At 39.0% G+C, this 24,938-nt stretch overlaps 1 protein-coding gene across 2 annotated transcripts in view; it reads right to left on the bottom strand.

The window, feature by feature from the left end:
• The window catches only part of KPNB1 (karyopherin subunit beta 1), a 44,313-nt gene that overhangs the window by 6,024 nt on the left and 13,351 nt on the right, over positions 1-24,938 (bottom strand). For both annotated transcript variants that reach the window (XM_056512237.1, XM_056512236.1), the window contains exons 6-19: positions 23,100-23,159; positions 21,467-21,556; positions 20,144-20,254; positions 18,264-18,365; positions 15,120-15,344; positions 12,523-12,714; positions 10,799-10,929; positions 8,848-8,995; positions 8,531-8,602; positions 5,154-5,298; positions 4,088-4,170; positions 2,545-2,652; positions 1,200-1,343; positions 278-383 (exon numbers count right to left, since the gene is read on the bottom strand). In XM_056512237.1, the coding sequence (XP_056368212.1) occupies positions 278-383; positions 1,200-1,343; positions 2,545-2,652; positions 4,088-4,170; positions 5,154-5,298; positions 8,531-8,602; positions 8,848-8,995; positions 10,799-10,929; positions 12,523-12,714; positions 15,120-15,344; positions 18,264-18,365; positions 20,144-20,254; positions 21,467-21,556; positions 23,100-23,159 (1,717 nt within the window). The remainder of the gene's footprint in view (positions 1-277; positions 384-1,199; positions 1,344-2,544; positions 2,653-4,087; positions 4,171-5,153; positions 5,299-8,530; positions 8,603-8,847; positions 8,996-10,798; positions 10,930-12,522; positions 12,715-15,119; positions 15,345-18,263; positions 18,366-20,143; positions 20,255-21,466; positions 21,557-23,099; positions 23,160-24,938) is intronic.

The following is a 24,938-nucleotide window of genomic DNA, read 5'->3' as shown; positions in this document are numbered from 1 at the left end:
GGATGTGACAATCCCAAAATGAGTTTTTTTATCAGACATTTGTGAACATTTCTCCCTAGAATGGTGCTAAGTGCCCCAAACCAGGTTTTTATCAGATATTTGTGATTATTTCATCATTAGAATGGTGTTAAGTGCTCCAAACCAGGTTGACGTGGCACGGGGGTACATGGCAGGAATGTGAATACCCAAAATGAAGTTTTTTATCAGATATTTGTGAATTTGACTGTCAGGATGATTCCCCAGGAGCCTGGGCAGGATCCCAGGCTGGGTCACTCACGGTGCACGTTCTCCTGGTCTCCCTTGAGCCCCTGGATGATCCCAGTGTAGGCCTCCAGGCAGCCCTCCCTCAGCTCGTTCAGGTAATCCACCATGTCGTAGTCAGACTGGGCAGGGACACAGACATGCAAAAATAATTTTAAATTCTGCTTTTTGCATTTTTCAGATTTTTTACAGCATTAGGATATAGCTCTGAATTTCATATAAAGTGTTATTAGAAAGTTGTCCTCACAGTTTAGTTGAGCAAAATGATTTTTGTTATTAGTGAGCTGTCCTCACAGTTTAGTTGAACAAAATAATTTTTTAGCCCCAGAAATATGGAATAAGGAGGGAAAAATGGAATTCAGGGGATTGAGGGGAAAAAGAGAATTCAGGGAATTAAGGGAAAAAAAATCAGGGAATTAAGGGGGGGAAAAAGGAATTCAGATGCAGCTTCAGCTGCAAAAAGTGCAAACAGCAGAACTGAGGAGAGAATCTGGAAGGATGGCACTGCAGAAGCTGGAGTTGGAATTAAACAGATAACCCCAATATGGAAATGGACCAAAATTTATAAAAATGTGAGAATTTGTGACTCTGAGTCCATCTTGGATCCATCTTGGGTGTAACCACAGAACAAGGACAATGTTGCAGCTTCAGCCCCAAAAAGTGCAAACAGAACTGAGGAGAGAACCTGGGAGGATTCTGGGATTGATGAAGCTGGAGCTGGAAAATTAACCCAAATATCTAAATGGACCAAAATTTACAAAAGTGTGAGAATTTGTGACTCTGAGTCCATCTTGGATCCATCCTGGGTGTAACCACGGCCAGGCTCTTGCACTGCCCAAGGTGAATCCTTTGAAGGATTTTAATAAATCCCCACTTTATTGAACTCTGCTCTGCCCAGCCTGTCCTGGGAATGTCCCCTGGGGCTGGGGACAGCTCACCTTGTCCACCTGGGCCTGGGATGCCTGCTGCAGGGTGTTGAGCACCACGTCCAGGTACTTCTTGAACTCGCCCCCGATGGCCAGGGCGATGTCCCCGAACACCGACAGGATCTGTGGCTTCACTGACCTGTGCACGTTCTCATTCTGGGGAAAAAAAATAAAAAATAAATCCCAAAAGGGTCCTGGATCATGTGGGAAGGGGGAAAGGGGAAGAGGGAATGGTTTCAAGATGCACCAAGGGGTTTGTAGGGGGTTTTTGGAATGTTTCTGCAGTGGGGGGGTTGTAAAATGTTGGAGCAAGTGCACCCAGGGGTTGGAAATGTCCCAGGAATGTGGGAGAGGGAGGGAGGAACAGGGAGGGAGGGATTCAGAAGGAATAAAGGATTTCAGAATTCAGAAGGAATGGAAGAGGAAGGGAAGAAGGAATTCTGCTACAATCTGAGTCAGATCTCTTTTCCCAATTCACAGCACTTTAAAAAGGATTGATTTCTTTTCATTCTTTTCCTTACTTTTTTGAATGTTTTTTTAAGCTTGAAACTCACTGGACAAATGGATTATTCTATTCCCTGCAACCCAAAAATTGTGGGTTTTCCCCTCATTTCTTCCTTCAAGGAAGGAAGGAATTTGGAAGGAATTCAGGAAGGAAGGAAGAAATTCAGGAATGGACTCAGGAAGGAAGGAATTGAGGAATTCAGGAAAGGATTCAGAAATTCAGGAAAGGTTCAGGAATTCAGGAAGGGATTCAGGAATTCAGGAAAGGAGAGAGAGAGTGGGAGAGGAAGGAATTTGGGAGGAATTCAGAAAGGGATTCAGGAATTCAGGAAGGAAAGAATTCAGGAATGGATTCAGGAACTCAGGAACTCAGAAAAGGATTCAGAAACTCAGGAAAAGATTCAGGAAGGGATTCAAGAAGGAAGTAATTCAGTAATGGATTGAGGAAGGAAGGAATTCAGAAATTCAGGAAGGAACTCAGGAAGGAAATAATTCAAGAATTCAGGAAGAAAGTAATTCAGGAATAGATTCAGGAATTCAGGAAGGGATTCAAGAATTCAGGAAAGGGAAGGGGAGAGAGAGTGGGAGACAGGAAGGAATTCAGGAAGGAATTCAGGAATTCAAGAAGGAATTCAGGAATTCAAGAAGGAATTTCTTTATTAATTAACCCAGGGAGCTGACAAAGGAGACATTCCCTGAGAACCCAAACCCCACAAACCCCTCCTGGCTGCTGCTCAAACCCAAACATGAGACATTCCTGGTGGATTCCTCCCACTTTTCCCAGGCTTCTCCCACCTCCCACTCCCCTGGGAAGAGCCAGCACCCAGCTGCTGCTGGGGGATCTCCCACTCACCCCCAGGTTCTCCAGGAGCAGCTGCATCACCTCGTCACAGAAGGGGAGGATGTTGGACTGCAGGGCTCGGCACAGGTCCCCCACCAGCCCCACTGCTGACAGGCAGACCTGCAACAGGATTGGGGTCAGCCCTGGGGATTTGGGGTCAGCCCTGGGGATTTGGGGTCATCCCACAGGGACTTGGGGTCAGCCCTGGGGGATTTGGGGTCAGCCTTGGGGATTTGGGGTCATCCCACAGGGACTTGGGGTCATCCCCTGGGATCTGAGGTCACCCCCTGGAAGTTTGAGATCATCCCTGGGGGATCTGGGATCATCCCCTGGGGTTTGGGGTCAGCTCTGGGGGATTTGGGGTCATCCCCTGGGGTTTGGGATCATCCCCTGGGGATCTGGGGTCATCCCTGGGGATTTGGGGTCATCCCCTGGGGGATTTCGGGTCATCCCTGAGGATTTGGGGTCATCCCCTGGGGATTTGGGGTCATGCCACAGAGATTTAGGGTCATCCCCTGGGGGATTTGGGGTCATCCTTGGGGATTTGAGGTCATCCCACAGGGATTTGGGGTCATCCCCTGGAAGTTTGGGATCATCCCTGGGGGATCTGGGATCATCCCTGGAGATTTGGGGTCATCTCACAGGGATTTGGGGTCATCCCCTGGGGATTTGGGATCATCCTTGGGGATCTGGAGTCATCCCTGGAGATCTGGGGCCATCCCTGGAGATCTGGGGTCATCCTTGGGGATTTGGGATCATCTCTGGGGGATCTGGGGTCATCCCCTGGGGATTTGGGGTCATCCCCGGGAATCCAGGATCATCCCACATCAATTTGGGGTCATTCCTGGGGATTTGGGGTCATTCCTGGGGATTTGGGGTCATCCCTGGGGATTTGGGATCATCTCTGGGGGATTTGGGGTCATCTCTGGGGATTTGGGGTCATTCCTGGGGATTTGGGGTCATCTCTGGGGATTTGGGGTCATCCCCTGGGAATTTGGGGTCACCCTCAGGGCTGGAAAAATTTCTCCAAATCTCAGAGGTTCCAAAGGAAAATCCCAGCCAGGATTTGGGCTGGAAAAACAACTTCAAAATCCCCTGGAGGCCACCAGGATTTGATATTCCAAGGGTCAATCCCAGCCAGGATTTGATATTCCAAAGGGAAATCCCAGCCAGGATTTGATATTCCAAGGGGAAATCCCAGCCAGGATTTGATATTCCAAAGGGGAAATCCCAGCCAGGATTTGGGCAGTAAAAACCCCTCCAAATTCCCCTGGAGGGCACCAGGATTTGACATTCCAAGGGGAATTTGCTACATTTTCCAAAATTTTCCTTGGAAGCAACAAGGAAAATGTAAGAAACCAAAATTCCATGCTCCAAGGTGGTTTGGATTTTAGAATCCTGGGATTGTGGAATCCTGGATTTTAGAATCCTGGGTTGGAAGTGACCCCACTGGATGGGCAGGGACACCTTTCATTATCCCAAAAATCATCCTGGAAAATTTCAGGGGTGGGGCAGCCCCAGTTTCCCTGGATGAAGGGAGAGTTTGGATCCATACCTGGTACTCAGCATAGTTTTTCAGTCCAATCCCAAGGAAAGGTTTGAAGGCATCCATGTACTTCAGGAATTCTCCACCCAGGACTGGGAAAATAAGGAAAAAATCCCAATTTGTGGCATTTGCCATAAACAACAAAATCAGATATTCCTCAAATTCCACCTAAATCCAGTAAAAAAACCAACTCTCCACTTGACAAATGAGAACAGTGAAATTATACAGGTTATCCAGGACTGGATAAATTCTCAAATTCTTCTTGGAAGTAATAAGAAAATACAGCAGATGACAATTCCATGCTCCAAGGTGGTTTAGAATTTAGAATTCCAGGATTTTTTGGGATGAAAGGGACATTTAAGTGACACCTTTCACTATCCCAAGTTGCTCCAAGCTCAAACCTGGCCTTGGACACTTCAGGCATGTGAACACTGCTTTATTCACATTTTAATTTGGAAATAATAAGAAAATACAAAAAAATCAAAATTCCATGCTCTAAAGTGGTTTTGATTTTAGAATTCCAGGATTTCTTGGGTTGAAGGGGACATTAAAGTGACACCTTTCATGATCCCAGGTTGCTTCAAGCCCTGGACACCTCAGACATGTTAACACTGCTTTATTCAATTTTTTCTTTGGAAATAATAAAAAACCACAAGAAAACAAAATTCCATGCTCTGAGGTGGTTTAGATTTTAGAATTCCAGGATTTTTTGGGTTGAAGGGGACATTAAAGTGATACCTTTCATGATCCCAAGTTGCTCTAAGGCCTGGACACCTCAGGCATGTTAACACTGCTTTATTCAATTTTTTCTTTGGAAATAATGAGAAAATATAAAAAACCACAATCCCATGGTCTGAGGTGGTTTAGATTTTAGAATTCCAGGATTTTTTGGGATGAAAGGGACATTAAAGTGACACCTTTAATTACCTCAGGTTGCTCCAGCTTCGGACACTTCCAAGGACAGAGCACCCCCCACTTCCCTGCACCACCCACCCACAAATGACATTTTTCCCCAATTTTGCCCAAAATTCCCAGATCCAACCCCGTTCCTGGCTGTTCCCAGCCCATTGCTGACCTTCCACCAGGGTGCTGACGGCCATGAGGGCGTCCTCCTGCACGCCCCCGGAGCCGGCCGTGCTCTGGAACATTCTGAGCAGCGACGCCATCACCACGTCCGAGATCTGCAGCGCGTCCTGGTGCTGCACCTTCCTCAGCACGTTCTGAGGGAAAAATCGTTGAAAATGGGCAAAAATCAGGAATCATCTGACAGGTAAAGTGTTCCTACAGCCCAGGGTGCTGCAACTTTTGGGGGAAAAATCATGGAAAATGGGTAAAAATCACTATTTGTTCTAGAATTCCCACACCCCTTGGTGCTGCAGCTTCCTCAGCACGTTCTGAAGTAAAAATCGTGGACAACAGGCAAAAATCAGGAATCATTCCAAAGGTAAAGTGTTCCTACAGCCCTGGGTGCTGCAACTTCTGAAAGAAAAATTGTGGAAAATGGGTAAAAATCAGCAATCATTCCAATGGTAAAGTGTACCCATACAGGCCCCTGGGAGCTGCAGCTTCCTCAGCACGTTCTGAGGGAAAAATCATTGAAAATGGGTAAAAATCAGCAATCACTCCAAAGGTAAAGGGTTCCTACAGCCCTGGGTGCTGCAACTTCTGAGGGAAAAATTGTGGAAAATGGGTAAAAATCAGCAATGATCTGACAGGTAAAGTGCTCCCATACAGGCCTCTGGGTGCTGCAGCTTCCTCAGCACGTTCTGAGGGAAAAATCGTGGAAAACAGGCAAAAATCAGGAATCATTCCAAAGCTAAAGGACTCCTACAGCCCTGGGTGCTATAACTTTTGAGGTAAAAATTGTGGAAAATGGGCAAAAATCACTATTTGTCCTAGCATTCCCACACCCCTTGGTGCTGCACCTTCCACAGCACTTTCTGAGGGAAAAATCGAGGAAAACAGGCAAAATAAGGAATCATTCCAAAGGTAAAGTGTTCCTACAGCCCTGGGTGCTGTAACTTCTGAGGGAAAAATTGTGGAAAATGGGCAAGAATCAGCAATGATCTGACAGGTAAAGTGCTCCCATACAGGCCTCTGGGTGCTGCACCTTCCTCAGCACGTTCTGAGGGAAAAATCATGAAAAATGGGTAAAAATCACCAATTATTCCAAAGGCAAAGTGTTCCTACAGCCCTGAGTGCTGAAACTTCTGAGGTAAAAATTGTGGAAAATGGGCAAAAATCAGCAATGATCTGACAAGTAAAGTGCTCCCATACAGGCCACTGGGTGCTGCACTTTCCTCAGCACGTTCTGAGGGAAAAATCGTGGAAAACAGGCAAAACTCAGCAATCATTCCAATGATAAAGGGTTCCTACAGCCCTGGGTGCTGCAACTTCTGAGGGAAAAATTGTGGAAAATGAGTAAAAATCAGCAGCTTCAATCATTCCAAAGGTAAAGGGTTCCCATACAGGCCTCTGGGTGCTGCACCATCCGCAGCAGTTCTGAGGGAAAAATCGTAGAAAATGGGCAAAAATCAGCAATCATCTGACAAGTAAAGTGTTCCTACAGCCCTGGGTGCTGTAACTTCTGAGGGAAAAATTGTGGAAAATGGGTAAAAATCAGCAATCATTCCAAAGGTAAATTGTTCCCATACAGGCCTCTGGGTGCTGCATCTTCCTCAGTACGTTCTGAGGGAAAAATCATAGAAAATGGATAAAAATCACCAATCATCCTGCAGGTAAAGTGTTCCTATATCCCTAGGTGCTGCAACTTCTGAGGGAAAAATCTTGGAAAATGGGCAAAAGTCAATAATCAAGCAACAGATAAAGCATTCCCACAGCCCTGGGAGTGGCACATTCTGAGGGGAAAAATCATGGAAAATGGGTAAAAATCACTGCTCATCCTAGATAAAGCATTCCCGCAGCCCTGGGTGCTGTGATAAGGATGGAAGAGTTGCTGTTTGAACCCTTTTGCTGCCAAAAAAAATCTGCTTTTGTGGCTGCAAAGTCCCCTTCATTTGGCTGCATTCAGATTTTCCAGCTGAATTTCCCTTTCCTGCTGCATGGGCTGTTCTCAAAGCTTTGGAATTAAATGTGACCAGCCCAAATTTAGCCTATTAAAAAAAACATAATAATGTGAAATACTTTTTTTTTTTTCTTGTCTGTCGCAGCTGAAACTGAGTTTGGCTTTTGAATTAAAGTTTAGAAATGCCTGAAGTACTTAAAATACAACAATTCCCAGGAAAATAATAAAAAAATTCCTTAATTTCCAGAGGAAAGTTTAATTTTTCACTCCACGAAGATGGACTTTGGCTGTTTATATAATTAAGACTTGATTTATGGAATTACAGGATGGTTTTGGTGGGAAGGGAGTTTAAAAATCCCCAAATTCCATGGGCAGGAACACATTCCACTAAACCAAGTTGTTCCTTCCAGGGATGGGATATTCTCACTTAATTTTAAATATTAACAAATATTTTCCCTCTGCTGGATGTTCATAATTGTATTTCCAGCAAAACAACAAAAAATTCAGGTAAAAGACCAATATATTTGATTTTTTTTTTACTACTGAAAAAAGCCCCTCTGCTGAGTTTTACCCAGTGGTTTTTAAGTATTTGTTGCAAATGGTTAAAAAAATTAGGTTCAGGTTCTGGGATAAAATAACACATTTAGAAATTAAAACTGGCAGCTTAATTCTACCTGGACTCCACTCCCCTGGCAGAGATCAGTGCCCACCCTGTGAAATTCCAGGGTGAAAATTCCCCATTAAAACTCTTCCTAAAGACAGATTATTTCCATTTCCCATCATTAAAAAAAAAAAATTAAATCTCCTTAAACTGGAGAATGAAAACAACCACAAAGCTTTTGAGGATGAAATTAAAGATTTCTCACATCAACCTGGAGATCACCTGGGTTGCTCTAAGCTGATTTTTGGGGGAAAAATCCCTTTTTTTTGAGTGGTGTTTGCAGCAGTAAGCACTGCACTGATGACTCCTGCTCATTAGCAGATGTTTAATTGGGAATTCTGAGGACACTCAGAACATTTTAATTGGTGCCATTTGGATCAGGAGCATCAAGCATGAGAGGCAGATGAAAGAATCAAAACTGTGAGGCAATTTTTTTTGTTGTTGTTGTTGTTGTCTGTGGGATTGTTGAGGCTGCAGCCAACCCAAGAACCAATCTGACAGCACAGACAATCTTTTATAGAATCCCCAAATCTTTGAGTCATAATACCCTGAATTTTGTCACTAGAGCACAACTTAGAGACTTCTGAACCTTGCATCACCTCCCACGTGTCAGCTGGGACTCAAAATCCACTTTTTTTCATTCAATCCTCAGCACCAGGAGCTGAGGTTGTAGCTTTAGGGGCACAAAAACACCTCAAAAATCACTTTATTCCCACCAAAAAAAAAAAAAAATCAAAAAAAAAACCCCCAGGAGAGAGGAATTTACCTGGAGAGTAGCACAGAGAAGGGACTGGAGATCATTGAACTGGATTCTGTCAGAGGTGCTCTGGATGTGAGACTGAAACAAGAACAAAACCCCACGTGTGAAGAGGCTGCCTGGGATCCTGGCAGCTCCAGGTTGTACTTTAAATATTTGTTCTTTTCAGATTTCAGAGCACAGGGGCTGTGAAGAAGCTGAATATAGAATCCCTGAGTGGTTTGGGACCTTAAATCCCATCCATCCCCTCCCACCATCCCTGGATTTGGACACTCCCAGGGGTAGAGCAGCCACAGATTCCCTGTTTTAAATCAGGATTTACCCACCTCCATCTGCAGCACTTGCTGGAGCCTCTCCATGATGACCAGAGTGGTTTTTTGGACAGCAGGATAACAATCCTTGGCACTGTTTTTCACTATTTCCATCAGGGATTCATAGGCAGAACTCCTCAAGTTATTCTGGTGTCCATCAGGTCTGCAACAGAAGGAGGAAGATTTGCAGCTCCCAGTGCTTGGAAACAGATTTTTTTCTTTTTAATTTTAGTAAACCAGCAACAGCTCCATTTGCTGTGACAAGCAGGAGCCACTTGAAAAGCCTTGAAATAAAGAGAATTTGTGAATCCACTTCTGGCACATTTCTTTTCAGTGATTTTTGGTTTTTAAAATGATTTTCAGGACAGAAGGAGCCTTGGAGTTGGTGTCAGGTGAGCAGCACTTCAGAGCCCCTCCCCAGACATCTCTGAGGGTGTGAAATTTGAAATTAAAGCACCTGAGATGATTGATGGGCTCCAGAGCCTCGAGCCAGACACTCCACTCCTGGCTGGATGTAAATGATGACAGGGAAAGAGTTTAAATTTTGAACTGGGACAAAATTTTTAAGGAAAATCAGCAGCAAAAAGGCTCCATCAGTGCATGGAGCTGATCCAGGGATTGAACCTGGAGCTGTCACATTTATGTGACCTTCAAGCCACTATAAAATTTGAGTTTTAGCTTTCTTTTTCTGCATCTGAGAGCAAAATATTTTGCCTCATCTATTTTCTGTCTTTTAGCTGGGATGGGAATGGGAGATTAAGTTGGTCCCTGGCTCTTTTGGGAGCACCTGGAGCTGCTGGGAAAGGATGGAAACCACACAAAAATAATCCCGAAAAGGAACAAACAGGGATCCCTGATCATGTCCTGCTGCAATTCCTGATTATCCTGAGGCACTGGAGCCAAAGGGGCTGAGTCTTGTGATTACACAAAAAGGGAAGAATCTTAAAAGTGTGGAGTTAAACTTCGAGATTTGAGGTGAAAATGTGAGGGGAAAATATGAGAGAAATGTGAGGAGGAAAATATGGGGGAAATGTGAGAGGAAAATGTGAGGGGAAAATGGGGAGAAATGTGAGGGGGAAAATGCGGGAAATGTGAGGGGAAAATATGGGGGAAATGTGAGAGGAAAATATGGTGGGAAATGTGAGGGGAAAAATGGTGGGAAATGTGAGGGGGAAAATGGTGGGAAATGTGAGGGGAAAAATGGTGGGAAATGTGAGGGGGAAAATGGTGGGAAATGTGAGGGGAAAAATGGGGGAAATGTGAGGGGAAATTATGGGGAAAATGTGAGGGGAAAATATGAGAAATGTGAGGGGGAAAATGGGGGAAATGTGAGGGGAAAATGGGGGAAATGTGAGGGGAAAAATGGGGGAAATGTGAGAGGAAAATATGGGGGAGATGTGAGGGGAAATTATGGGGAAAATGTGAGGGGAAAATAGGAGAAATGTGAGCGGGGAAAATGGGAGAAATGTGAGAGGGAAATGTGAGGGGAAAATGGGGGAAAATGTGAGGGGAAATATGGGGGGAAAATGTGAGGGGAAATTATAGGGAAAATGTGAGGGGAAAATATGAGAAATGTGAGGGGGAAAATGGGCGAAATGTGGGGGGAAAATGGGGGAAATGTGAGAGGAGAATATAGGGGAGATGTGAGTGGAAATTATGGGGGAAATGTGAGGGGAAAATGGGGGAAATGTGAGGGGAAAATGGGGGAGAAATTCAAAGCAAAACAGGAGAAATTCAAAGCAAAACAGGAAATTGAAACTCCTGGACTTCCTAAAACCAGATATGGACAAAATTATGACAAATTATTCAGTGGGAAGAGCTGTTTTCCTGGGATTTACATCCTCTATTCCTCTGGGGGTTTTTTATACCCAATAAAGCCACATTTTAATCCAACACCAGAAAAGCATGAGAGTGTGGAGTGGGAAATAAATGAAAAAAAAAACGCTTTTTGGAGAGGTTGTTTTACCTGTCTGCAGTCTCCAGCAGTTTCTGCACTATCAGTTCAAAGGAGGAGGATAAGCAGTAAGTTGCTGGTTCTTCCTGATCATCAGCCACATCTGCAGCTTCATAGGCAGCTTCAGCAAGGCTGGAGAAGGCCTGGAACACAAAATATCCATTGGTTTTCTACCCTCACAGCTCTAGAAATTCACATTCCAGCAGTTTTCATACCAAAATTCAAAAAATTAAAAAAAAAACAAAACTAAAAAACCCCCACAAAAATATTCCACACAAAAACAAAACAAAAGCCATCCCCCCCCAAATAAACCAACCAAAAAAAAAAAACAAACCCCCAAAAAACAAAAGAAAACATAAAAAAAATCCAAAGTAAAAAAATTGTGTAAGATGAACAATTCCAGAGCAGTTTAACTGTGCTATAGGTGGGTGAGAAGAGCTTAAAAGACTTGAAAGAAAAATGGGAGAGATATGAGGAGAAAATGGGGGAAATGTGAAGGGGAAAATGGGGGAAATGTGAGGGGAAAATGGGGGAAATGTGAGGGGAAAATGGGGGAAATGTGAGGGGAAAATGAGGGAAATGTGAGGGGAAAATGGGGGAAATGTGAGGGGAAAATGGGGGAAATGTGAGGGGAAAATGGGGGAAATGTGACGAGAAAATGGGGGAAATGTGAGGGGAAAATGGGGGAGATTCAAAGGCAGAAATTGGGGGAGATTCCAGGGGAAACCAGGAGATTCAAGGGAAAATGGGAGAGATGTAAAGGAAAATGGGGGAAACATGAAGGAAAATGGGGGATATTCAAGGGGGAGATGTGAAGGAAAATGGGAGAAATATGAGGGGGAAATGAGGGAAATGTGAGGGGAAAATGGGGGAGATTCAAGGAAAAAATGGAGGAGATTCAAGGGTAAAAATTGGGGGAGATTTGAGGGCAGAAACTGGGGGAGATTCCAGGGGAAACTGGGATATTCAAAGGAAAATGGGAGAGATGTAAAGGAAAATGGAGGAGATTCAAGGGGGAAAAAGGGAGTGATTCGAGGGGGAAAACTGGGGGAGATTCAAGGAAAAAATGGGGGAGATGTGAAGGAAAATGGGAGAAACATGAGGGGGAAATGAGGGAAATGTGAAGGGAAATGAGGGAAACATGAGAGGAAAATGGGGGAGATTCAAGGGTGAAAACGGGGAGATTTGAGGGGAAAAATGGGGGAGATGTGAAGGAAAATGGGAGAAATATGAGGGGGAAATGAGGGAAATGTGAGGGGGAAAAGGGAGAAACGTGGGGGGAAAATGGGAGAAACGTGAGGGGAAAAAGTGAGGGGGAAAATGGGGGAGATTCATGGAAAAAATGGGGGAGGTGTGAAGGAAAATGGGAGATATATTAGGGAAAATTGGAGAAACGTGAGGGGAAAATGTGAGAGGAAAAATGGGGGGAGATCCAAGGGCGGAAACTGGGGGGAGATTCGAGGGCAGAAACTGGGGGAGATTCAAGGAAAAAAAAATGGAGGAGATTTGGACAGACCAGACCAACCAACCTCAAGAGAACTCCAGGCTGGATATTAAACAAATTCCTTCACAGAAACAATCCCAGCCACGTGAACAACATGCCTGGCGCGGGGCTGAACTCCCAATCCCTGAATCCCCACGGACAAACAACACAACTCAGGACGGCACAGCCCTTGCACAGGCAGCAGCAGGAGCTGTTTCCCCAATTCCTGGCGGGTTTTTGGGGGGCTCCTCACCCAGCAGACGTTGGTGGCCACCCGGGGCTCGGCGCTCAGCCCCTCCATCAGGCACTGCAGCAGCGGCGCCAGGTAGATGTCGTTGATGGCGGCCTCGGGCAGCATCTCGCAGATCCTGCCCACGGTCCAGGCCGTCGTGTCCCTGACCACCACGCTGGGATCCTTCATCAGCTCGATCAGCGTCGGCATGGCCTGGCAGAGCCAGCAGCAAACAGGTGAAAATCCTGAGCTGGGCTCTTTGAAATTCTATTTGTTGTATGCAAATTATACAGGAATTTACTATTTAAATTCTATTTATTGTATCTAAATTATATAGGAAATTACTATTTAAATTCTATTTATTGCACCTAGATAATACGGGAATTTATTATCTCAAATTCTATTTATTGTATCCAAATGATACAGGAATTTACTACTTCAAATTCTATTTATTGTATCCAAATTATATAGGAAATTACTATTTAAATTCTATTTGTTGTATCCAAATTATACAGGAAATTACTATTTAAATTCTATTTGTTGCATCTAGATAATACAGGAATTTATTATCTCAAGTTCTATTTACTGTATCTCCAAATGATACAGGAAAGTATTATTTAAAATTCTATTTATTGTATCCAAATTATACAGGAAATTATTATTTAAATTCCATCTATTGTATCCAAATGATACAGGAATTTATTATTTAAAATTCTGTTTATCGTATCCAAATGATACAGGAATGTATTATTTAAAATTCTCTTTATTGTATCCAAGTGATAGAGCAATGATTTATTACCTAAAATTCTATTTGTTGTATTCAAATGACACAGGAATTTATTATATCAAACTCTACTTATTGTATTCAGATGATACAGGAATTTTATCTCCAACACCTGCCAAAACCTCACCTGTATTACTAAAGGTTTGGCTTAGATCCCATCTCACAACAGAAAATAATTTGGCAAACCTAAACCATAACATTTATGGTGCACTGGGTGGGAAATCGAACTAAACCAAGACACCTCCTGAGGTTCCTACAATAAAAATCCCATTCAAACCAGCAATGAAAAATAAGATTTTTACCTCCAAAACCTGCTAAAGGTTTGAGCTGGTTGGGGCCAGACCCCATCTCACAACAGAAAATAAGGAATTAAATTGGCAAATGGTGCATTGGGTCAGAAATCAAACTAAACTGAGACACCTCCTCATTTTCCTACAATAAAAATCCCATTCAAACCAGCAATGAAAAATAAGATTTTTACCTCCAACAGCTGCTAAAACCTCACCTGTATTTCTAAAGGTTTGGCTTAGATCCCATCTCACAACAGAAAATAAACTGGCAAACCTAAACCGTAACATTTATGGTGCATTGGGTGGGAAACGGAGACACCTCCTGATTTTCCTTCAATAAAAATCCCATTCAAACCAGCAATGAAAAATAGGATTTTTTACCTCCAAAACCTGCTAAGAACTCACCTGTATTTGATCTGGTTGGGGCCAGACCCCATCTCACAACAGAAAATAAGGAATTCAAATTGGCAAATGGTGCATTGGGTGGGAAACCAAACTAAACCGAGACACCTCCTGATTTTCTTTCAATAAAAATCCCATTCAAACCAGCAATGAAAAATAAGATTTTTACCTCCAAAAGCTGCTAAAAACTCACCTGTATTACTAAAGGTTTGGCTTAGATCCCATCTCACAATAGAAAATAAGAAATTAAAATTGGCAAATGGTGCACTGGGTGGGAAACCGAACTAAACCGAGACACCTCCTGAGTTTCCTACAATAAAAATCCCATCCAAACCAGCAATGAAAAATAAGATTTTTACCAAGACCTGCCAAAAGCTCACCTGTATTACTAAAGGTTTGAGCTGGTTGGGGCCAGACCCCATCTCACAACAGAAAATAAGGAATTAAAATTGGCAAATGGTGCATTGGGTGGGAAATTGAACTAAACCGAGACACCTCCAGATTTTCTTTATATAAAAATCTCATTGAAACCAGAAATTTGAAACCAGGATTTTTACTTCCAACAGCTGCCAAAAACTCACCTGTATTACTAAAGGTTTGGCTTAGATCCCATCTCACAATAGAAAATAAGAAATTAAAATCGGCAAATGGTGCACTGGGTGGGAAACCGAACTAAACCGAGACACCTCCTGAGTTTCCTACAATAAAAATCCCATTGAAACCAGTAATGAAAATAAGATTTTTACCAAGACCTGCCAAAACCTCACCTGTATTACCAAAGGTTTGACTCAGATCCCATCTCACAGCAGAAAATAAACTGGCAAACTTAAACCATAACATTTGTGGTGCACTGGGTGGGAAATCAAATCAAACCGAGACATCTCCTGAGTTTCCTACAATAAAAATCCCATTCAAACCAGCAATGAAAAATAAGAGTTTTACCTCCAAAACCTGCTAAAGGTTTGAGCTGGTTGGGGCCAGACCCCATATCACAAGAGAAAATAAGGAATTAAAACTGGCATATGGTGCACTGGGTGGGAAACCGAACTAAACCGAGACATCTCCTGAGGTTCCTACAATAAAAATCCCATTGAAACCAGTAATGAAAATAAGATTTTTACCAAGACCTGCCAAAAGCTCACCTGTATTACTAAGGGTTTGAGCTGGTTGGGCTCAGGCCCCTCCAGGATGCAGCCAAAGGCCATGACAGCAGCATCCCTGTACCTCCAGTCGGGGTTCTTGATGTGCTCCTTGATGAAGGGCAGCACGTGGGGGACGATGTCGTCCTCGCAGCACGTGGCCAGCAGCATCAGGCACACCCCTGCTGCCTTGCAGGGGTTCCAGTCGTCGTCATCGTCGTTCTCATCCTGCCAAGAAGGGCAAAAGCACCAGGAGGTTACAGGCAGAGGGCAAAATCTTACTGAAAAATTAAAATAAATCTTGTGTGATATGGTTGGGACCTTGGTAAGCCAAGCTAGGAAGTTCCCGTGTGAATGGGATCTGGTGATGGTGAAGATCTGCTTGATCTCATCAGAAAGAATGATGAGAATTATTATTTAATTCTACCAATAAATTAATCAATTTTAAAAATATATAATGTAATATAATGTAATATAATGTAATGTAATATAATGTAATATAATGTAATGTAATATAATATAATATAATATAATAGTATAGTATAGTATAGTATAGTATAGTATAGTATAGTATATAATATAATAGTATATAATATAATATAATAGTATATAATAGTATATAATATAATAGTATATAATTAATAGTATATAATAGTATATAATATAATAGTATATAATATAATAGTATAGTATAGTATATATATATATATATAGTATATATATATAATAGTATAGTATAGTATAGTATAGTATAGTATATATTAATAGGACATATACATATATATGTATAAAAATATTGTTATATATAATATATATATCAATAGGGTTATACAGAGGTAAAAACCTTACTAAAAAAAAAAACTGTTGTAAAATATAGTTCAGACCTTGCTAAGCTAAGCTAGGAAGTTCCCATGTGAATGGGATCTGGTCATGGTGAAAATCTGCTTGTTCTCATCAGAAAGTATTTTAAGTATTTAATTATCCTGTTTTTATTACTGAATTTAATTAATTATCAATTAATTTTAACCTTTTGCTCACACCTTTGGTGTTTTTCCTGAGGGGCCTCACTCATTTCCCCAAGTGCTTTTCCCTCATCCAGGAGGAATTTTATCCCTTTGATCCCTGATACCTTCATTCTCCATTAAAAATCTCATTTTTTAACCAGGATCAGGCTCTGAAACCCTCAACACCTTTCAGACTTTGAGTGGCCTCATCCAGTTACCAAAAAGAAGTTCCAAAAAGAGTTTCTCCTTCTCTTTATCCATTTATTCTCTATTTATTCTCTATCTTCTTTATCCATTTAATTCCTGTCCTCCCACCCAAAGCTGCTCCTGCACCATTAAAAATCTCTTTTCCCAACCAAGCTCAGCCTCTTCAACCTTCAACACCTCTCCAACCTTGGGTGGCCTCATCCACATCCCAAAAAGAGCTTTTCCCTCATCCATGTGGAATTTTATTGATCCCTTTGATCCCTGATATCTTCATTCTCCTTTAAAAATCTCATTTTTTAACCAGGATCAGGCTCTTAAACCCTCAATACCATTCCAATCTTGAGTGGCCTCATCCAGTTCCCAAAAAAAGCTTTTCCCTCATCCAGGTGGAATTTTATTGATCCCATTTTAATGTTTGCACATTAAAAATCTCCTTTCCCAACTCTCAAACCCCCCAAAGTTGCTCCCCTGTGATTCCCTCCCCTGGGAACCTCCTGCAATTCCACTCTGCTCATCCAAGAACAAAGAGAAATCAGGAAAACAATTCCCTGGATTCACTCAGAGCATTTCCTGGCCAAACAAAGCCTGCTCTGTTAATTAACAGTATTATTTTATAATTAGGTAAGTGATTCCATTAATTTTGATTAGTCTGGGAAGCACAGCCCAAATAAATCCCTGGAAGTTTTAACAGGGACTAAGCAAACCCAGGCCTTGAAAATCCCAGGGACTGGAGCTCAGATGAGGCAGAATTTTGGAATATTTGGTTTAATATCCCAAATATTCTGTCAGGAACACAGGGAATTACCAAATCCATCCAAAAACCATAAATCCTGGAACTATAGCTCAAATAAATCCTTGGAAATTTTAACAGGGACTAAGCAAATACAGGACTCAAAAAACCCAAGGATTGGAGTTCAGACGAGGCAGAACTGTGGAATTTTGGGTTTAATATCCCAAATATTTCTAACAGGAATACAGAGAATCACCAAACCCATCTAAAAATCACAAATTCTGAAAGCACAGCCCAAATAAATCCCTGGAAGTTTTTCACAGGGCCAAAATAAACCCAGGCCTCAAAAATCCCAGGGATTTGAGCTCAGATGAGGCAGAATTTTGGAATATTGGGTTTAATATCCCAAATATTCCCAAGAGGAATACAGGGAATCACCAAACCTCACTGGAAACCACAAATCCTGGAAATACAGCTCCAAATAAATCCCTGTATGTTTTAAACAGTTATTAAACAAATACAGGCCTTGAAAATCCCAGGGATTGGAGCTCAGATGAGGCAGAACTTTGGAATATTTGGTTTAATATCCCAAATATTCTGTCAGGAATACAGAGAATCACCAAACCCATCCAAAAACCACAAATCCTGGAAGTACAGCTCAAATAAATCCCTGGAAAATTTTAATAGAGAGTGAACAAATACAGGACTCAAAAATTCCAGGAATTGGGAGTTCAGATGAGACAGAATTTTGGAATATTTGGTTTAATATCCCAAATATTCTGTCAGGAACACAGGGAATTACCAAACCCATCCAAAAACCATAAATCCTGGAACTATAACTCAAATAAATCCCTGGAAATTTTAACAGGGACTAAGCAAACACAGGACTCAAAAAATCCAAGGACTGGAGTTCAGATGAGGCAGAACTGTGGAATTTTGGGTTTAATATCCCAAATATTCTGTCAGGAATACAGAGAATCACCAAACCCCTTCAAAAATCCCAAATCCAGGGATGTGATCAGGAAAAAAAAAAAAGGAGGCAAGTCCCAGTCTCAGCCCTAAAATTGCTGCATCACTGGCTCAGAGTGGTGCATGAAACCTCATCACAGACCAGGGACTGCCCCTGCTGAGGCAATTTTGGGATCAGAGGAACCCAAATCCCAAATGATCCAGGGAAATTCCCTGAGATGCAATTCCCTCACTCACCTGTTTTGTTAAGGTCTGGGTTAAAATAGGGACCAAATATTGCAGAGCTCCCTTGGCATAGAACTTGCTGGTGTGCTCTGGGGGCCGTCCTTGTTCTGCTGCCTGCAGAGAAGGAAAAAAGCTGAAAAGTTTCTTTTCATCAATAGTTTTATCTGGTTTTATATCATTTAATTATTTTCAGCACTAACAGGCTGAATGATCAATTCCAGGAGGAACAAATTTATTTTTTTTCCACCCCTCTCCTTCCTCAAGGGCACTTTGCATTGAGTTAAATATTATAAAATCCACTCTAAGTATTCCAAAATCCACTTTAAATATTCCATTCCTCATCTCTCCTCACAGGGCACAATTATCCCCATTTTTATTTGGCTGTCAGGTGTAATTATCAAGTGACCCCCAAGGTGAAAGAGCAAAAGGTTTGGAGCAAATAAATCCCACCCCACTGCTGCTGCCTGTCCTTTTATCCTTGATTTTTTTTTTTTTTTTTTGGGAATCCAAACATAAATATAGTTTTTGCTGCTTTTTAAAAAAATGGATGTGATTCATGCAGAACCCTTCAAACTTTCAGTTGTTATTGATCTCCACAAATAATTTGTGCAAACAACATTTGCATGCAGAAAAAATTCCTCAAATTCCTCCCCAGCCATTCCACAGGATAATTACTTTTGTTTTGTCCAAAATTCCAGATTTGACTCATAAATTATGGATTTTAGGGAATGTGAGCCATCTTTTGTGAAAAAAAAAAAAAACAACAAAACAAAAAACAGACAACAAAGTCTCATGGTTGTGACAGACCCAAAAATTCATGGGTGCTCCCAAAACCAGCAGGGAATTTCAATATTTGCTTTTAATTCCATGGGATAATTCCAAAATGAAGAATTAAAACACCCAAAATGAAGATTTAAAAATTCCCAAATCTGGAGCTGAATACTCAACTCCCAAAGGAGCCAAAATCTCCCAAAAAAGGAGCCAAAATCTCCCAAAAGAAGAAGCAAAATCTCTTCTGGGAGATTTTATTTGATGCTGTGAAAGAAGGGGAAGAGGGGAAGGGAAAGGAAGAAAGGAAGAAAGGAAGAAAGGGGAAAGGGAATGAGGGAAGAGAGGGAAGAAAAGAACAAAAGAAAGGGAAGAAGGAGGGAAAGGAATGAAAAGAGGGAAAGGAGGGAAAGAAAGGGGGAAAAAGGAAAAGGAGAAAGAAGGAAAGGGGGAATAAAGGGAAAGAGAGATGGGAAAGGAAAGGGGGAAAGAGTGGGGAAGAGAGGGGGAAGAGAGGGAAGAAAAGAAAGAGAAGAAGGGGAGAAAGAGGGAAAGGAATGAAAGGAGGGAAAGAAAGAGGGGAAGAAGGAAAGGAGAGGAAAGGAGAGGAAGGGAAAGGAAGGGAAAGGGAAGGGAAGGGAAGGGAAGGGAAGGGAAGGGAAGGGAAGGGAAGGGAAGGGAAGGGAAGGGAAGGGAAGGGAAGGGAAGGGAAGGGAAGGGAAGGGAAGGGAAGGGAAGGGAAGGGAAGGGAAGGGAAGGGAAGGGAAGGGAAGGGAAGGGAAGGGAAGGGAAGGGAAGGGAAGGGAAGGGAAGGGAAGGGAAGGGAAGGGAAGGGAAGGGAAGGGAAGGGAAGGGAAGGGAAGGGAAGGGAAGGGAAGGGAAGGGAAGGGAAGGGAAGGGAAGGGAAGGGAAGGGAAGGGAAGGGAAGGGAAGGAAAGGAAAGGAAAGGAAAGGAAAGGAAAGGAAAGGAAAGGAAAGGAAAGGAAAGGAAAGGAAAGGAAAGGAAAGGAAAGGAAAGGAAAGGAAAGGAAAGGAAAGGAAAGGAAAGGAAAGGAAAGGAAAGGAAAGGAAAGGAAAGGAAAGGAAAGGAAAGGAAAGGAAAGGAAAGGAGGTTCCAGCCCCACCTCTGAGGCCTCGATGGCCAGGTCCATCTCCTCGTCGCACACGTTGGACCAGAACTCGATCCCCTGCAGCGCCACCTCGTCGATGTCGCTCTTCATCGCCTCGATCGTGATCTGAGGGACCAGCGACAGACACAAAGAGATTTAGGGATTGCTCCTGAAATAAATCTGGCTGATAAACTGGTATTTATTCTGTATTTGGGTTTGTATTTATTTAGTTTGGGGTTTAGGAACTGCCACGTTTCATCCCTCGTCTCTGTGAGACAAATTCAAAGATTATTGTCAATATTACTATAAAAATAAATAATTATACAAATAAATTAGTGTATTGCTATTAGAATTATTATTAGAATTACTATTAGAATTACTACTAGAATTGCTACAAGAATTACTATAAGAATTAATACAAGAATTAATACAAGAATTAATATAAGAATTACTATAAGAATTAATACAAGAATTAATACAAGAATTAATATAAGAATTAATACAATAATTAATATAAGAATTAATACAAGAATTAATACAAGAATTACTATAAGAATTAATACAAGAATTAAAACAAGAATTACAACAAGAATAAGAATTACAATATTATAATTGCTATAATAAATATAAACGAGGGGAAATCAGAGGAATAAACCTGAGAATTATAAATACAAATAATTATGAGAAATATCAATACAACCAAAGGAAAATCAGGGAAATAAAAATGAGAAATAAAATACAAATGGGAGAAATCAGAGAAATGAATGTGAGAATGATAAATTCAAATAATTAAGAAAAAATATAAATACAACCAAAGTAAAATCAGAGCAATAAAAGTGAGAAATAAAATCCAAATGAGGAGAAATCATAGGAATAAATGTGAGAATGATAAATACAAATAATTATGAGAAATATCAATGCAACCAAAGGAAAATCAGAGAAATAAAAGTGAGAATTATAACTACAAATAATTATGACAAATATAAATAAAAATGGGGGGAAATCAGAGAAATGAACCTGAGAAATGAACTAGAAATGGGGAGAAATCAGAAACAAACATGAGAAATATAAATACAAATAGAGGAAAAATTTAAGAAATAAATTTTAATAACAAAGGGAGATCAGTGAAAATTATGAGAAATATAAATAGAAATGGGGAGAAATCAGAGAAATAAAAGTGAAAATTAAAATACAAATAATTATGACAAATATAAATGCAAATGGGAGGAAATCAGAGAAATAAATAACAAATGGGGAGAAACCAGAGGAATTAAAAGGAGAAATATAAATATAAATAAAAATAATATAAATTTAAATATAAAAATTAATAAAACTCACAGCAAAGAGGGCAGGCCCCATGTAGGTCTCCATGTATTGATAATAAAGGGACATTATCTTCACCAGGTTCTGTAAGGCAGCCACTCGTACCTGCAGCACAGGAAATTCAAAATTTACATTATTTCCTCCTTTTTCAGATATTTATATACTTATATATTTACAATATTTCCTCCTTTTACATATATTTTTATATTTATATATTTATATATTTACATTATTTCCTCCTTTTTCATAATTTATATATTTATATACTTATATATTTACATTATTTCCTCCTTTTTCATATATTTATATACTTATATATTTACAATATTTCCTCCTTTTACATATATTTTTATATTTATATATTTATATATTTACATTATTTCCTCCTTTTTCATAATTTATATATTTATATACTTATATATTTACATTATTTCCTCCTTTTTCATATATTTATGTACTTATATATTTACAATATTTCCTCCTTTTTAAAATATTTTTATATTTATATACTTATATATTTACATTATTCCATCCTTTTTTATATATTTTTTTATTTATATAGTTATATATTTACATTATTTCCTCCTTTTACATATATTTTTATATTTATATACTTATATATTTACATTATTTCCTCTTTTTTCATATATTTATATACTTATATATTTACAATATTTCCTCCTTTTTTATGTATTTTTATATTTATATACTTATATATTTACATTATTTCCTCCTTTTACATATATTTTTATATTTATATATTTATATACTTACATTATTTCCTCCTTTTTTATATATTTTTATATTTATATATTTATATATTTACATTATTTCCTCCTTTTTCATATATTTATATACTTATATATTTACAATATTTCCTCCTTTTTCATATATTTATATACTTATATATTCACATTATTTCCTCCTTTTTTATATATTTTTTATTTATATACTTATACATTTACATTATTTCCTCCTTTTTAAATATTTATATACTTATATATTTACATTATTTCCTTCTTTTTATATATTTTATATTTATATATTTCTATTTTAAAGTTTACACATTTAAATACTTATATTTTTATATTTCTACATATTTATATATTTATATATTGTATTTTAAAGTTTACACATTTATATACTTGTATTTTTATATTTCTACATATTTGCATATTATGTATTTATATATTTATATATTTGTATTTTGAAGTTGAAGCATTTTTATACTTAGATTTTAAAATTTCTATATATTTACAATTTTATATTTATATATTTATATTTTACATATTTACATCTTTATATATCTATATTTTTATATTAATATTTCATATATTTATATATTAATGGTTTTTATATTTACATCTTTATATATTCATATTTACATACTTATATACTTATATTTTTGTATATTTATATTTTTATATATTTTTCTTTGCATACTTATATTTTAAACTTACATATTTATATACTTATTTTTATATTTTATACATTCATATTTTTATATATTTTTATTTGAAATTTACATATTTGCATTTTTACATTTTTTATATTTTTATTTGAAATTTACATATTTATGTATTTTTATTCCTATATTTTTAATATTTTTTATTTTCTATTCCAAAAAAGGAATTTGGAATTCACTCACCCTCGTGTCTGGACACTGTGTGGCTTCACAAACTACTTGCATAATAAAGTGCCTTTCAGACTAAAAAAAAGAGAAATAAAAGAATATTAAAATGGGATTAAAAAAGAATTTAAAGTTTTAAAATTTTCCCAAAGAGGGGAAATTTAGGATTGGAACAGCACAGGCAGAGGGCACCACCACTCCCTGCTTTATTTTAATTTTTTACCCAAAATGGGAATAGTTTTTCCCCAAAATGAGAATATTTCAGGGAAAAAATGGGATTATTTGTTTCCCCAAAATGAGAATATTTTTCCCCAAAATGGGAATTTTTTTTTTCCCCAAATTGGGAATAGTTTTTCCCTAAAACAAAAACAAAAAAAGAAACAAAAAGGAAAAAAAAAGGGGGAAAAAGGGAAAAAAAAGAAAAAAAAAAGGAAAAAAAAGGGGGAAAAAAGGAAGAAAAAGTGGGGAGGAAGGTAATAAAAAGGGAATAAAAATTGGGAAAAAAGGGAATAAAAACTGGGAAAAAAGGGAATAAAAATGGGGGAAAAAAGGGGATAAAAAGGGAAAAAAGGGGGGGAAGTGAATAAAAAGGGAAAAAAAAAATAAAAAAGAAACAAAAATGGGGAAAAATAGGGAAAAAAGTGGAAAAAGGGGGAATAAAAAGGGAACAAAAAGGGAATAAAAAGGGAATAAAAACTGGGAAAAAAGGGAATAAAAATGGGGTAAAAAAGTGAAAAAAAATGGGAAAAAAGAAAATAAAAATGGGGGAAAAAAAGGGGGAAAAAGTGAATAAAAAAATTTAAAAACTGGAATAAAAAAGAAACAAAAATGGGGAAAAAGGGGGAATAAAAAGGGAATAAAAATTGGGAAAAAAAGGGGAATAAAAATGGGGGGGAAAAGTGAAAAAAATGGGAAAAAAGAAAATAAAAATGGGGGGAAAAAAGGGGGGGAAAGGGAAAAAAGGGGGAAAAGGGAATAAAAAGGGGAAAAAACTGGAATAAAAAAGAAAAATGGGGAAAATGGGGGAAAAATGGGGAATAAAAAGGAAACAAAAAGGAAATAAAAAGGGAATAAAAACTGGGAAAAAAGGGAGTAAAAATGGGGTAAAAAAGTGAAAAAAATGGGAAAAAAGAAAATAAAAATGGGGGAAAAAAGGGGGGGAAAGGGAAAAAGGGGGAAAAAGGGAATAAAAAGGGTAAAAAACTGGAATAAAAAAGAAACAAAAATGGGGAAAATGGGGGAAAAAAGAGGAAAAAAGGGGAAAAAGGTGGAATAAAAAGGGAACAAAAAGGGAATTAAAAGGGAAAAAAGGGGGGAAAAAGGGGAATAAAAAGGGAAAAAAAGGAAATAAAAATGGTGAAAAAAAGGGAAAAAAGGGGAATGAAAGGGGAATAAAAAGGGGAAAAAAGGAAATAAAAATGGTAAAAAAAGGGAAAAGGGGAATAAAAGGGGAATAAAAGGGGAATAAAAAGGGAAAAAAAGGAAATAAAAATGGTGAAAAAAAGGGAAAAAAAGGAAAAAAAATGGCAAAAAAAGGGAAAAAAGGGGAATAAAAAGGGAATAAAAGGGGAATAAAAAGGAAATAAAAGGGGAATAAAAGGAAATAAAAATGGTGAAAAAAAGGGAAATAAAAGGGGAAAAAAATGGCAAAAAAAGGGAAAAAAGGGGAATAAAAAGGGAATAAAGGGAATAAAAAGGGAAAAAAAGGAAATAAAAATGGTGAAAAAAAGGGAAAAAAAAGGGAAAAAAGGGGAATAAAAGGGGAATAAAAGGGGAATAAAAAGGGGAAAAAAGGGGAATAAAAAGGGAATAAAAGGAAATAAAAATGGTGAAAAAAAGGGAAAAAAAGGAAAAAAA

Source organism: Oenanthe melanoleuca, chromosome 27 (assembly GCF_029582105.1).
Source record: "Oenanthe melanoleuca isolate GR-GAL-2019-014 chromosome 27, OMel1.0, whole genome shotgun sequence".
NCBI lineage: Eukaryota > Metazoa > Chordata > Aves > Passeriformes > Muscicapidae > Oenanthe > Oenanthe melanoleuca.
The sequence above is the reverse complement of the archived record's forward strand: the minus strand, read 5'-3'. Positions and strand labels throughout refer to the sequence as shown.